A 14529-nucleotide genomic window follows, 5' to 3' on the forward strand; every position below is an offset into this window, starting at 1 on the left:
GGAGACTCGGAACGGCCGCCCCGTGAGCGGAGACTCAGAACGGCCGCCCCGTGAGCGGAGGCACAGAACGTCCCCCCCGTGAGCGGAGACTCAGGACGGCCGCCCCGTGAGCGGAGACTCAGGACGCCCTGCGGGGTCCCTCGTGTGGGATCCTAAAAGGCCGGCTTCACGGACACGGAGAGTCGCCCGTGCCGCCAGGAGTGGGGCACAGGGTACGCGCTTGCGTTGAAGGCAGACGGCTCCGGGGCTCACAGGCAGCGCCGCCGAGATCCCTTGGAGACGTGGTGGCCATGTCCGAGGTCTCACCGGGTGACCAGTCACCACGTACGCCCTTGGCCAACAGGCTCGCGGAAGCCCCGGGGCCACCGAGATCTGAGAGGCAGCAGCGCCCCCCGTCCCGGGGACCCATGGACACGGGCCAACCCCGCGGAGCCCCCGGAGCGGGGGGGTAAGCCGCCGTCGACAGCGCACACGCGGCAGAGGCTGTCTGCCTGTCACAGACCCGGGTCTATTTCTGGGCACTGTGCACCCACACGCGAACACCCAAAATACTCTTCCCGGTCCCATGGAGGTCTCTGCGGACGGCGGTCACGGAGCGGGCGCCGGCGGCCGGCCTGCCGGAAAACACGTCCCTCTGTTTACGTGAGCGACGAGGTCTCTCCCGGGAACCGTCTGGCAGGATTTGGGAAAGGGGTCGTGGGACCAGTTCGGAAAAAACACACACGGATGTGCTCCAACGTGGTGCCCGGCCTGACCTCGCTCGGCCGCCAGCGGGGTGAAGGCGTGAGAGGGCCGGTTCCCGTCCCCCGGAGGGGCGGGCACGCCCGCGGGCCCCCGGCGCTGTCCTTGGCAGGGGACGGGCAGGGCCCCGAGCCGAGGACACGCTCACCTGGCCAGGAGCTCTCCAGGCGCAAACTAAGTGTGTTCAAGCCTCGATTCTGAGCCAAACTCGAAAACCCTGTGACCTCACCCAAACTGTTTCCAGCATTTTCCTTTCAGAAGGAAGCAAAAAGTCACAAACCAAGCAACACAATATCCCCACAAGGGACTCTCAGTGGTTGAGCGCCCCAAGGGCTCCCGCCCCATCCCCACGGCCTCCCCTGGGCCCGGACGCTCCGAGCCCCAGGGCAGACCACATGGTTCTGCCATCTGGTCTCGGCCTCCTCCTCCGGCGGCTGAGGGCTCGGGATTGCTGGGAGGGTCACCGCAGCAGGAAGGACCCGGCACGGGCGGCTTCTGGTTGCCCTCGGTTCCCCAGAGAGCTCCGGGCAGTGCTGCCGCCTCACCCCCTCGGACCCCCGGCTGCCTCACACCCTGCAGGCACTTTTTCAGCTGCTGTGTGGTCCTGATTGGGGGAACTCGGGGTCCCCGGGTCGTTGGGGACACTGGGAAGGTCTCCGCAGTGGCACCCCGTATGCTGACCCCGCCCGGGCTCCGCTGTGGACAATCAGGGATGTCAAGACCCTTCTCGAGCTCAGTCCGGAAGGGGGAGCCCAGGAGGGGCTTGAGGCTGGACCCCCGACCCCCACCCAGGCCTCAGCTCCCGACAAGGACCCCACCATGCCAGGTGGGCGCCACAAGGAGGAGGCCATGAGCCCTGCCAGGCGCACTTTCTGCAGCACTGGTGTCTGTCTGCTCCTCCTGTTAGCACCAGCCTCCCGCACGGAGGTGACCTGGAGCAGGGTTCGGGGCCAGAGCTGTCTGTCTGTCTGACCTTGTGTCCTTGGGATGGAGGGGGGGGCCTGGGGCCTGGAGCAGCTGCTTGATGATGACGCTCATCAAGCCAGGGAGGAGGGGGCGAGGCCATCCCTGCCCAGTGCCCACTGTGTGCGGCCCTCTCCCCGACCTGCCAGCCGGGACTGCCGTGCCCTGACTCGGGGACACTCAGCCTTCACAGGCTCGCACCTGCCCCCCACCCTCGTTGTGTCCCTCCGTCACTGGGCGCGTGGTCTGCTAACTGGCATTCCCCACATCACGGGGTCTGCTGGCCGCATCCGCACAGTCCAGGAAGGGTGTCCGCGTCATGCACAGGGGCAGTCGTGCCTTCCACAAGCTCACAGCACTGTCGCCAGGATCAAGGGTCAGGAGGGCTGGGGCTGCCCGACAACAGGAGCAAGGATGGGGCGGGGGCACTGCATCCCCAGCCCCCGTCACGGGGTCTGCCCCAAGGCCTGGCGTGTTGAGGGAATAAATGGTAAACAAATCACCAGAAAACAGCCATTCACAGCCCCTGTCCTGTGACGGGCAGGTGGATTACTCAGATCCACTCTCCCGTGAAAAGTAATAAAGAACGCAAGGGCAAAAAATTAAATAAAATAAATGTCACAGCCTCAAAGGAGCTCAGAGGTAAGAACAGGAGGAGGGGGAGGGGATGGAGATCACCCTGAAAAGTCCTGGCGCTCAAACTCCTCAGCTCCAGTGCCTCGGGGGGCCTCAGCCTGTGACCTTGGTTCAAGGTATTTCCAGCTGTGACGCCCTCAGAAGCCCCAAGCCTCTCTGGATGAGGGCACCTTCCTCCCAGGCCTTGGGGATGCCGGGCATGTAAGGGCAGGGCCAGCGGGCAGGAGGGCCAGGAGCACCAGGATGAGAGGCGGCCGGGGAGAGCCAGCCCAGGCGGCCCCCTCAGCCGGGTGGGGGAGGGGGGCTCAGAAAGGATGACATGGGTCCTAAACCAGCCATGCTTACCTTGTTTAAAGAAATAACGTCAAGTCAGAAAAGTCCCACAAAGGACAGGAAACCGTTAAAAAATGACACTTTTGGAAAAGAACCAAGCAGAACTTCCAGAAACAAGAATGTCGTAAGGAGCGTTAACACCCAGCAAATGTGTCTGAAAGTCCTCCGTCCCCGCATGGGGGGGAGCAGAGGGGGCTGGCAAGGTTTGCCCCCCACCCCGCCCCTGCCGGCCCCCAGAAAGCAGGGAGGCCAGCCTCCAGGGCACGAGCTCTGCCCAGGCCTCTTTCAAGCAGACAAAGGGTTAACAGGCGGCAGGCAGAATTCCAGATGAGCCTGTCACACCACAGGCCTCCACAGGCAGGAGGACAGGTTTTCACCCCAAGTTCCTGGCGCCCGGAGGGAGCTGTGTGACCGTCTTTGGGGCACGTTCAAGACTTAGCTTTAAAAAGGACGTCCAGGGGCGCCTGGGGGCTCGGTCAGTTAAGCCTCCAGCTTTGTCTCAGGTCATGATCTCGCGGTTTGTGAGTTCGAGCCCCGCATCAGGCTGTGTGCTGACCGCTCAGAGCCCGGAGCCTGCTTCAGATTCTGCGTCTCCCTCTCTCTCTGCCCCTCCCCCGCTCACTCTCTGTCTCTCTCAAAATAAAATAAAGACATAAAAAATTAAAATAATAATAATAAAATAAAAAGAACATCCAGAATCCACGTTAAAAGCAGCATGCTTCCCTAAAACCAAGACCAGCCCAGAGGAAGCCGGGCGGGGTATGTAAATGCCTCAACAGAACACGAAAGGGGCAGAAAACCTGAAAGGCCAGAGAAATGAATGTGTGTGGTGAGGAGGGTATGACCCAGGAAGTAACAGGGTCAGGACAGGCGAGGGTCTCCAACATCCCTCGGCCCCGGGCGGGGGCTGGTTCCTACCGTGTGGCTCAGGACTCAAACACGTGGCAGGACCCGGGTCAGGTGCCTGACTGCCCCCCCCAACACAGGTCTCTGCTCCACACTCAGAGCCTCAGTCCCTTCCCTTCCACTTGTAAAGGAGGGTCTGCTTCCTGGGTCACCTCCTCAGGGAGGAGACAGGGAGCCCAGCAGGGTGGGTGCGGTTTGCGTCCAGACCAGTGAGTCCCCCTGGCAGTCTGCGGGGACCTGTGTCTTACACGTGGAGATGCCGGGCCTGGAGCTCAGGTTTCCCGGTCAAGGAGCCCCGCTCCCTGACCCCTGGGACAGTGAGAAGGGTCCGGCCCCCCGCCCCTGTGCTCCTCACCACACTTGGCGAGACCCCAGAGCCACCCGGACGCCTGCTCTGTCGGCCTGCCGGAAAGCAGGAAAGCTGGCCCCGCCGCCTCCCTCTGCCGGGACCGCGGCAGCCCTCCCGCCACCAGCCACTGCCACCTGGCATCAGCGCGGGGCACAAGGGCTGTCCACGCACCGGAGGGCCCTGCCTGCCCAGATATGCCTTCTGATTCCCGTCGGGCAGGAGGGGTCCCGAGGGCTGCGGGCAAGGAGGTGTTTCCCAGCACTCCGTGAGGAGGGAATGCCATCATGTCCATTTCACAGGTGAGGAAATGGAGGCCCAGAGAGGGGAAGCCACTTGCCCCTGGCTGCCCAGGCTGAGCGAGTCTGACGCTCACTGGAAGCTCGGAGGCTGACCTCACCGCCCCACTGTGCCCCCAAAGCTCGGCCTGGAAACGGTGGCCACCCCTCCAGACCTCCTTTTGAAAAGCAACATCCACGCTGACAGAGACGGGACACCCTTGCCTCGGACAGAGGGCCACACCAGCTCCGGGACACAAACGCCAGCCAGCCTGGGCGCAGAGATGCGCCCCCAGCAGCAGCAGGAAAGCAAACAGACGTTGCAGGGTCCCCCGTCCGCAGCCTCCAGAGCCCTGCCAAAGCCAGGGTCAAGTTCAACCCCGGGCCAGGGTGGGCCCCAGCCACCCCAGTACACACGGCTGGGGCTTTAGCATGTGGCCTTCTCGGCAATGACCCACGGACATAAATAATGTCCGGCAGGCTTTGAGGCCAGACTTGAAAAATGCTGATGGGTTTCAGTTCATTCTCCTCCGTTTAATGGGACGCCCGGAAGCTGACCCCACTGCTGTGGGTGGGGACGGGCGGCCGGAGAGACGCGCCCTCCCTTCCTGCCGCTTCCTGTCATGCCGTCCTGGGGTCTCGGACGCGGGAGCCCTCCTGGACCCTCGTGCGTGGACTGGATGTTGGGGGCCACCCTCCGGATCGCGGCACCGAGGCCTGTCCACCCCAGGCTCTCTCCCTTCTAGGGGTCTAGGAAGTCGTTTCCACAGGGCTTGTGGGAGGGTGGTGGGGAGGGGGAGATGAGGGGCCCACGGTCATAGGCTCAACCTTTGTCTGTCCCGTACGCGGAGGTTGTGGGGGACAGTGTGTCTCGTGCCCCCTGGGCTCTTGGCCCAGCATAGCCACGGTTGGGGGCTCCGTCCAGGGCTACCTCTAGGGTACCGAACAGTGGATGGGGGCTCGTGTGGGCACTGGGGGCCCCACCTCTGGGCTCTGCTGCTCATGGAGGAAAAGGCCTGCATGCTTCTCACACCTCGAAGCATGTTCCAGACTCAGGCACCACGCGCCCTGGGAGCTGGTTAGAAACGCGGCTCAGGGGGCTCCTGGGGGCTCAGTCGGTTAGCATCGGACTTCAGCTCAGGTCATGATCTCACGGTTTGTGGGTTCAAGCCGCGCGTCAGGCTCTGTGCTGACAGCTTGGAGCCTGGAGCCTGCTTCAGATTCTGTGTCTCCTTCCCTCTCTCTCTCTTTGATCCTCCCCTGCTCACGCTGTCTCTGTCTCTCTCAAAAATAAATGAAAAAACATTAAAAAAAGAAAGAAAGAAAAAGAAACGCAGCCAGGCCCGCCCCAGGCCTGCCGAGTCGCCCTGTGCATTCTCCCCTGCACGTTCCCGTGTCTCCGGGCCCTGTGGCCGACAAGCTGCCCAAGGCGGGCCCCACCCTCCAGGCCACCTGCCCTGATCTGCCCCTGACTGCGAGCCACTGCTGGTGCCACCCGACTCCGGCGCAGCCTCGGCTGGTGTCCTGGGGTGAAGGGCGTGCCCCAGAAGAGACGTCCACGTCCTAACCCCAGAATCTCGGAGCGGAAGCTTATTTGGGTAGAAGACATTACAAGTGTGCTCATGTCCAGACACGGTCACGCAGGAGCAGGGCAGGCCCTTACTGGCAAAGGAGACACACAGACGGCGGCGGTGGGGGAGGTGGAGGCGGAGGCTGGGGGCGCGGCCGCAGCCCGGGGAGGCCTGAGCCCCCTAAGCTGAGGGGGCAGGGAGGACCCTGCACTTGACACCTCCGGAGGGACCACTGCTCTGCCAACACCTGGATCTTGGGTACCTCGTCTCCAAAACTGAGGGATTCAATTTGTGGTCATGTGTTAGGGCGGCCCCAGGGCACCAACTGTTCTGTGTCCCCAGGACCTGGCACGCGCTGGCTAGGATGGCATCACGGCCGTCTTCACAACAATGAGCCTCCTGACTTGGGAGAAAGGCGGCACACATGGGCCCGTCTGTGGGTCCTCGCATGCCCGCTGGCCTCTCTGGGAGCAGAGGCAGGTCACGTCCGTGTCCTGGTGACCTCCGGGCGGCTGCCTGGTCATGGCCGCAGTAGGCTGGGCCCGCAGACTTGGGCACCCGGGCGGCTCAGTCGGTTGAGCATCCTACTCTGGACTTCAGCTGAGGTCATGATCCTGGGGGGTGGGCTCTGCGCTGAGCGTGAGCCTGATTGAAGTTCTCTCTCCCTCTCCCTACCCCCCCAACCCCACTTCTCTCCCTCCCTCTTTCCCTCGGCCTCCCCTTCCAGGCTCTAACACACCGGCTCTCCTCCAGCAGTGGCATTGGCTCCTGGGGACATTTGGGACGCCTGGGAGCATTTCGGCGAGGCCCCCCAGCAGAGAGGCCCCCAGCAGAGAGGCCTCGCCTCCAACAGTGACTCCACCTTCCGCGGGCCTTTGAGCGTGCCCCCAGGAGAGCACCCGGGAGCCCCGTTCTGCTGTGAACCGGCCAGACTGCGCAGCCGGCCTCCTGGGGGCTATCCTATTTCCACTGCTGCCATACCTGCGCTGCGTAAGCGGAGCAGACCCCAGGAGCGATTCATTAGCCAGCGTCTCTCCCTGGAATGAAGGCCACAGCGTGATCTGCTAATCACGCTGGCGGGGGGGCCGCGCACGACCGCCTCTGAACACATTCTGGCCCCGCGGAGTCCAGGTGGGGGTGAGGGGGGCGGGGAAGGGGGGAGGCACCAGGTGCGGCAGACGGAAGGTTTTCCCAACAGCCTTGGGCCTTGTTCATCTCAGATGAGAGCCTGGGGGTGGGAGGGGCCCTTGTAAAACCGTGTTCAGAGCTTAAGGGACCCCAGGAGGGAGCCGCGCAGCACTGCGTTCACTTTTAAAATGCCCCAAATCCATCGCTGAAAAGCCTCTTTTAGCCACAGTGCAAAACTTGCAATGAAATTCCTGGGTCACTTATTGGGAAAACTGGATCTTTGGGGGCATGGTAAGTACCACCTCTATGTTTGCTTTTTTTAATTATTAGTTTTTAATGATTTTTTTATTTTTGAGAAAGAGAGAGTGCTCACGTCAGCGGGGGAGGGGCAGAGAGGATCCAGGCTCTGAGCTGTCAGCACAGAGCCTGATGTGGGGCTCGAACCCACAGACCATGAGATCATGACCTGAGCTGAAGTCGGACGTTCAACTAACTGAGCCCCCCAGGTGCCCTTCTATGTGTGCTTTTTATTTCAAAGTCATGATGGAGAATATGAAGTTTCTAGAAAGGTACATGTGTTGGAGTGGATTGGACTTGAAAAGGTTCCTTTCTCTCTCCTCCATATGAAACATAACGTGATTTCACGACAGCCCAGGATCTGCCACACGCCAGACGTAAGCCCCTTGCCTTTACTCACGATCACCCAGTGAGGTAAATACTACTGCCGTCTCATTTTACAGATGGGGAAACTGAGGCCGGACAGGCCGAGGCTCTGGGATCTGTCCAGGGACAGGGGGCACTACCAGACCTGGGGGGGTGCTGCCTCTGAGGAAGGAATGACGGGAACAGAGAGCGGCTCCCTTAGTGGACAGATCGGGCACACGGCGCTCAGAGCCCAAGCCCGCGGCTCCGCGCAGCCCCCAGAACCCCTCTTGCCTCCACTGGAGCCTGCCTGCTTCTCCGGGGGCGCAGCGGCATGGCAGCACGGAGTCCCCAAAGTGGCCACGCTGCACAGGAGCCGGGGGCTGGCCGGGCGGAAGGAGGCTGGAAGCCAGAGAACCGACCGCACCCCTTTTCCGGGGGGCCCAGGGCTCAGGTCTCAGACAAAGGGCAACAGGAAGTCCCAAGGGACGGGCACATATGCACCCTGCCCGTGAGAGACCCTCATGGTCTCCTTAGGACCACACTCCTGCAGCAGAAGTCACCCCCGCCAGGGAGCCAGGCCTCCGGAGGAGGAAGTCGCCCGGAGACCCCTCGCCAGGAGGTCAGGGTCGAAGCAGCCCCCCCCCCGCCCGTTTCTGGATGAGTCAGGGCCCGCACGATCGGCTCGTCCCTGGTCCCGAAGAGCGGCACACCAGCTCCCTCAGTGACCCGCTTGCCCCCAGGGCGTCCGGCTCTCCCGACCCGGAGCACCCGTCATTTAAGGATGCGGCGGTTCTCAGTGACGGAAAAGACACAGCAGAGCCCACTTATGAACACCACCGTTGGCTCGCAACCCCCTCAGGCAGCCTGCTGTAGAGCCCTTTGCCGATTCTCGGCTGGTCTGCACAGCCCAGAGCGCCCGGAAGGAAGCCCCACCACCCAGTGCACAGAGAGGCCGAGCGCTGGCAGAGGAGGGCACAGCAGACTTGTGGCGGAGTGGAAGGAAGCCCTGACCGCCCCAAGGGCTGCGGGGCCCCTCCTCCCGCAGCCCTGCACCTGTGACTCGCCTGCCTTCCCCCCGGAAGGTTTCCTTCGAACAACCCTCAGGCTTTGCCGCGGGCCGGCGCTCCAGAAAACGGTTTTATGGTCAGGGGACTTCAGAGCCCCAGGGCCCCCAGGGATCAAGCCAGACTGACCTCCCCACTCAACAGATTGAGAAACTGAGGCCCCAGAAGGGCCACGTCAGTCTCCAGGAGAGCGTTGTCGTCCGTCCCTCGGGAGGGGCACATCTTCCCAGGAAAGGACATGAGCAGAGCAGGAAGTGTCTTGACCCCGAAGGCCAGCCCCGCCCCCAGGGCAGGAGAGCAGGTGTCTCCTGGGGTCTCCCCCAAACCTTAACAAGCGATCTCTACCCAACCTTAAGGGGAGCAGGCCTTGCCCCGGCCGGGCCAGAAGGACCCTCCGCTGGGCCTGCACGCCGCAGGGGTGGGGACCGTTACCTCCTCGTCCCGCTCCAGCTCCAGGCCGGCCTCCAGCAGGTTCCCCTCATACTCCTCCCTGCGGAAACGCTTGTCGTCCTCATGGTAGTCCATCGGGGGCTCGGGGCCCCCCGCCGCCCCCACGCCCCCCTTGCCGGGCAGCGGCTGGTCCTGCCGGGCGCCGCGGGCCGTGGGGACGGTGTTGGCGTGCTGCACCCTCCTGGCCAGGGTCCTGCTGCCCGACGTCCGCTTGGGGTGGTACACCAGGATGTAGTCCACCTTCCGCCTGCCGTCCCGGAAGTAGAGGCCGTGCTTGCACTCGGCGTCGGGGTCCACGGACAGCGAGTTCAGCAGCTGGGAGGGGAAGACGGATTGATCACTGCGTCGGGTTGTCAGGGACGGGCTTGTGGGGGGAGCACCTGTCAGGGACGGGCCCGTGGGGGGAGCACCTGTCACGGAGGGATTGTGGGGGGAGCACCTGTCAGGAACAGGGCTGTGGGGGAGCACCTGTCAGGGACGGGCCCGTGGGGGGAGCACCTGTCAGGGACGGGCCCGTGGGGGGAGCACCTGTCACGGAGGGATTGTGGGGGAGCACCTGTCAGGAACAGGGCTGTGGGGGAGCACCTGTTAGGGAGGGGCCCGTGGGGGGGGGTCACAGGAAGGGTCCTGACCACCTGCGGGTCCACCCTGAGCAGCTCCGCCCTGGGGCTGGCACACGGTGCCAGCACAGAGCTGTGCCTGCAGAGTCTCCCCACAGGGTCCCCTGCAGCCGGGACGGCTCCAAAGGGCCTTGCACGGGGTCGGGACGGGCAGCGAGAGTCCCCCCCTCCAGGGCTGACCATCTGTTAGGTCCAAGGGTTAACAAAGACGCCTGGAGGGTGGGGGACCTGTGGGTCCAGGGTTCTTTCCAAACGTCCGGCTCGGGGGCGGGGGGGGGGGGAGAGGAGAGGGAAAGAGGGAAAGTGATGGATGCCTGGAAGGAGAGGGGCGTTTGGGCTTCACCCCTGCTTAGGGAGGGGGATCATCGAAGTCTCCCTGGCTGGTCCCAGGACACTCACGGTCGGCAGGGCACAGGCAGGGGGGAGGAGGGGAGAGGGGCGTCCCAGCCCCGCCCGGCCCAGCCCGGGACCGTCCAAGGAGGGACGCGGCACAGGTCAGCAGGCCGAGCCCAGCCCTGAGTCCTGTCTGCGCACCCAGGGCGCCCCTCCCCCACCCACAGTAACCGGGATAGCGTGACGCCCTTCCTCAGCTCAGGGCACGTCCTCCCAGGGTCCTGGCCTGACGAGGGGGCACTGTGTACTATGGTTCGGACCCTCGGAGCCTCGGCGGGGGGAGGCTCACCGTGGGAGGGGGTCAGCCCATGCTACGGGGGCCGACTTCCCTCCACTGACCCCAACAGCCCTCTCCGACTCTCGTGCCCAAGGACACAGCTGGGGAGGGTGGCACGGTCAGCCGGGCCTGGGTCCCATCCCGACGGTTCCTGGAGCCGGCATGTCAGGTCATGGTGGAGGGGCTGCTGGGGGCTTGGCCCCGCCTCAGCTATGTGGCCTGGGGGAGGCTCTCTACCTGCTGTGTCCTCAGTTTTCCCCTCTGTAAGACGGGGGGGCAACATAAGCTGCCCCCATGGGTGGCCAGGAGGATGGGGTCCAAGGACACCCGCGCTGGGTGGAGTCTCCCGCTAATGTCCAGGATGGGCGCCCAGGGGCCGTACTGACCCCCCGCCCCCCATCCCCGTGCCTCGACGCCACAGGAGGGGCCCAGGAGTGACCGAGGCGGCTGAGCGGGGCTCCGCTGCTCCAGGAGGAGTGGGCAGGAAAGCCAGACCCCAGGCAGCCCAGGGAAGACACCGGCCGGCGGCGCTCAGGGACAGACGCCACTGCCAGGCTCCGAGCACGTCAGACCAAGGAGGACACGTGGTCTCTGGGCGGGCAGGGTGCAAGCGCACGCCTGCCTGCCACCGCCAGGGTCCCGGGCACCCCAGACTCTCAGCGTCTCTGCGAGGGGCTCATCCCTATTTCCAAATGGGGAACTTGGGCCTTCGGAGCTGAACCCGGTGCCTGCGTGGGGGGGGGGGGGGGCCCTGCCCGTACCGCCCTCCCCTGCTTCCTCCTCTCTGCCATCGCACAGGCCATGCTCCCTACCTGCGTGTCCGCCCTCCCTGCTCTGTGCGTCCTAATGCCAGCTAGCTCCCCGACGGGGAGGGGGGAGGGGGGGCGCTCAGGGGCCCCCGGGCGCATAGCCGGTGGAGCCTCTTGGGCTGGGGCTGCCTTGGGACCATCTGTTCCCAAGGCCTTCACTCCCAGGGGCCCTTCCAGCAGGGCACTGGGAGCCCCAAAGCCAGGCCAGGGGCTGCCTTAACACGCCTCCGCTTAGAACCAGCTACACGTCAAGGGCTTGGCATCTACCGGGGCCCGTAAATGCTCCTGGTTGGCTGGGAAATAGCTGATGTTGAACAAAGCGGACCCCAAACGCCACGTGACTGGGAAGGAAATTCGGAGTGAGCCATGAGGTCAGAGGGCAGGAAACTGACCTGGGGACAGCCAAGAGTCCCCCGCCAACACGAGGCAGGAAAAGGTGACCAGGCTGAAAACTGAACAAGAGCCATCTGTCTGCTGGGCCCGATCAAGACCTTTCAGGGCCTTTCTAGTCAGGGGTGGGGAGTATCCCCCAAACACCTCCCCCACCCTGGGGGAGCGGCAGCACGGGGGCCTCGTCAAGAATGACCGTTCCTCCCACCTGCACTCCAAGACCAGCTGCGCATTTCTGGCTGTGTTACCCCAGGTCGCTCCTTCTGGAAGCTTCCTTGTGAAATGAGAATTGGGGGGAATAATAAGACCCCCCTCCTGTAACGTGACTTCCCTCAAAGGGAAGGATCAAATGTGCTTAGACAAGAGGAGTCCACACCAGGGCCCGGCATACGGTGACCCCGCAAGAGGAGTCTGCTCTGGCTGGAAACGGAGACAAGCCCCGGTGAAGACCTAGGGGAGGGCGGGGGAAAACAACCTCACGGCCCCAGTGGACCACAAGCGAAAGGTGGGTGCAGTGTCGAGCCCAGAGTTTTATGTTACCAAGGGACCTGGATGCACTGGTGTGAGTCCCAGAGCTCCCTTCCGGGACCTCCCTGCTTTATAAAATGGGGGTGAGGCTATCTGAGTGAGCGTAAGGGGTTAGCAACCTTTACACGAGAGTGTGGGTTCCCTGCCTACCACCCAGGATGCATGCGGAGCAGGCTTAGGAGGAGCTGGAGGGGCAGTCGCCGAGTTAGGGGACCAGGGACTGCCGTGCGCCTCCAGGGGCCCTTCCCGAAGCGGCCCAGCAGGCGCTTTTCTCGTGTAGGGCGGGGCCAGGCGGTGAAGATTTAAGTTGCAGCAGGCAGGATACGGGTTAGACTCCAGGCCTGACTTCCCAATGCAAACGCTTGAAAAAGGCCTCACAACGTTCTCCTCTCCGTAAGTCGAGAAGAGGGCAGGAGGCCCCTCAGCACACCTTTCCTGAAGGCGGGGGACATGTCATCATCCCGCTGCCGCCTGGCGCCGCAGGTGCGGGTGAGGAGGGAAGGAGCGCACACGTGACGAAAGGGCCACGGAGCCTGCGCTCTGCACGAGTCCCGGCCGGCGTCACCGGGTCCACCCGAGCCGAGACCCAGCCCGGCCGGCAACGGAAACACAACACTCCCCCGCTCTGAGTCTCAGTTTTCCCTCTGTAAAGTGGGGACAAAATCACCTCCTGGACCTAAGTCCCGGGATTCTCAGGCGGACACGCTAACGGCAGATCTGAACGTGCTCTCAAGCTCATCCCGGGAGCACCTGGCGGGAAGTGCTTCCGGAAGGAGCCCCCCCGCAGGGGCCTGTAAACATGGCGGGAGAGAAAGGACTTCCTGAGGTCACAGCGGAGGACGCCAGGGGACCGAGGTCCCCTCCATGGCAGGCCCGGCCAGCACCACACACAGACAGCGGAGGGCAGTCTGCGTCCGGTCCACACCCGCCTCCCCAGACTCCGAGAAGACGGCAGAAAGGGGGAGCTGGTCCAGGGCTGAGTTGGTTTACATGGATTTGCACTTGGAAGTGAAGTCCAGGAGCTGAAGCCACATGTTCGTGCGAGCTGGCCAAAGAGGGGGCGGGTCCGGCTGATGGCCAAGGGTACCTGCTACCCTCCCTCGTTCCTAAAACGTGGAGAAGGAAACCGCCCACCTGCCAAGTTTCGTCTGGTTCTGGGACTCTGAATATTCACTTTCGAACCTCACTTGGCTTCCCCCCAATTTTAAAAATGAAGTCACCGACACCACAAATCAGCTCACGGCCGCCGGGCGCTCCCCACGACCCCCACACAGCTCATCGCCGGTCTGATGCCGGCGCCCGGCCCTTCTCTCTGCAGGATGAAGGCAGGAGCTCACAAAGGCAAACAGAGAAAACGTAGAGAAATAAAGTGCTTTCAGCTCAGCTTCTGGCTTTTGAGTCATTTCTTGCACCTTTTGGTCCAGAAACAATGAGGTGACTCTTATCCCTGAACTTGGGAATGACAGGAAACAGTCCGGGGACACCGGCTGGGAAGTGCAGGCTGCACGGGATGGGAGTCCCCAAGGCCAAGCTCAACTCCACCGCGCTGCAGCTGCACGTGTGCAAGCTGGTCCGGACGGGGCCACCGGAGCCCTTTGGTAGCGGCCCACGCCCTCCGCCCGCGCTCGGGCAGAGTCGCCTTCCCCGGGTGACTCAGGGTGATGACTGAGCAGCAGTGACTGGCTTGAGCTGTGCTGGGGGTGCCCTGGGAGGCCCCCGTCGTGCCTCCAGCCCGGCCTGCACACAGGTCGCCGGCGGGACACCACGCGGCCACCTCTCCTTCCTGGGGTCAGCGCCCCTGATCCACGGCCCTCCAAGCCCAGGGACGGCCCCGAAACCCGCCCGTAGTAAGAGGCGAGTGCAAAATGAGTCAACGGTCTCCTCAGGGGCCCGTCTATGGGTTTCCAGCCTGTGAAGACCTGTAACCGAGGGCCACATCGTTGCAGATGTGGTGGCCCTCGCCAGGGTCTGGGGCGGACAGAGTTTCCGGGTCCGGAGGAGCCGCAGACCCCTGAACCACAACTGCAGAGCTCAGGGCCGTTGCTGGGAGCTCTGTTCTTTGTTTCAGACCCAGCCCGTCATCCAGTCCAAGCCGGTCCACTCCTCTCCATCCCTGGCGCCCTCTCACGGGTGCCCCCCACCTCCCACCTCCGGGTCTCCCCCTAGGAGAGTTCCTTGTCTGGAAGCCTCCCTCAGCCCCCATGACGGGTATAACCAGCTCCTCCCCCAGGATGCCTGTTCCTCCCCGGGCCGCCCATGCCACCTGCTGCGTCTGGGTCCCAGGGAGTTCTCCCAGCTGGTGCCCCCCCAGCACCGCCCTCCCAGCAAGCTCCCTGCTGCCAGCAGCACCTACCCCACCGAGTCTGAAGATTAAATGGGCTAAATCTCAGCTCCGGCCCCCTTCTACGGAGGTGTCCCTCTGCCACTGTCCTGGGCCACATGCCGTCACTG

The 14529-nt window shown here is 63.6% G+C and overlaps 1 protein-coding gene across 1 annotated transcript in view; it reads right to left on the reverse strand.

The window, feature by feature from the left end:
• The window catches only part of ANO1 (anoctamin 1), a 70227-nt gene extending 57692 nt beyond the window's left edge, over positions 1-12535 (reverse strand). The window contains exons 1-2 of the mRNA XM_029957276.1: positions 12509-12535; positions 9044-9376 (exon numbers count right to left, since the gene is read on the reverse strand). Of these exons, the coding sequence (XP_029813136.1) occupies positions 9044-9376; positions 12509-12535 (360 nt within the window). The remainder of the gene's footprint in view (positions 1-9043; positions 9377-12508) is intronic.
• Between the last annotated feature and the right edge of the window lie 1994 nt (positions 12536-14529).

Source organism: Suricata suricatta, chromosome 11 (genome assembly GCF_006229205.1).
Source record: "Suricata suricatta isolate VVHF042 chromosome 11, meerkat_22Aug2017_6uvM2_HiC, whole genome shotgun sequence".
NCBI classification, from domain to species: Eukaryota; Metazoa; Chordata; class Mammalia; order Carnivora; family Herpestidae; genus Suricata; species Suricata suricatta.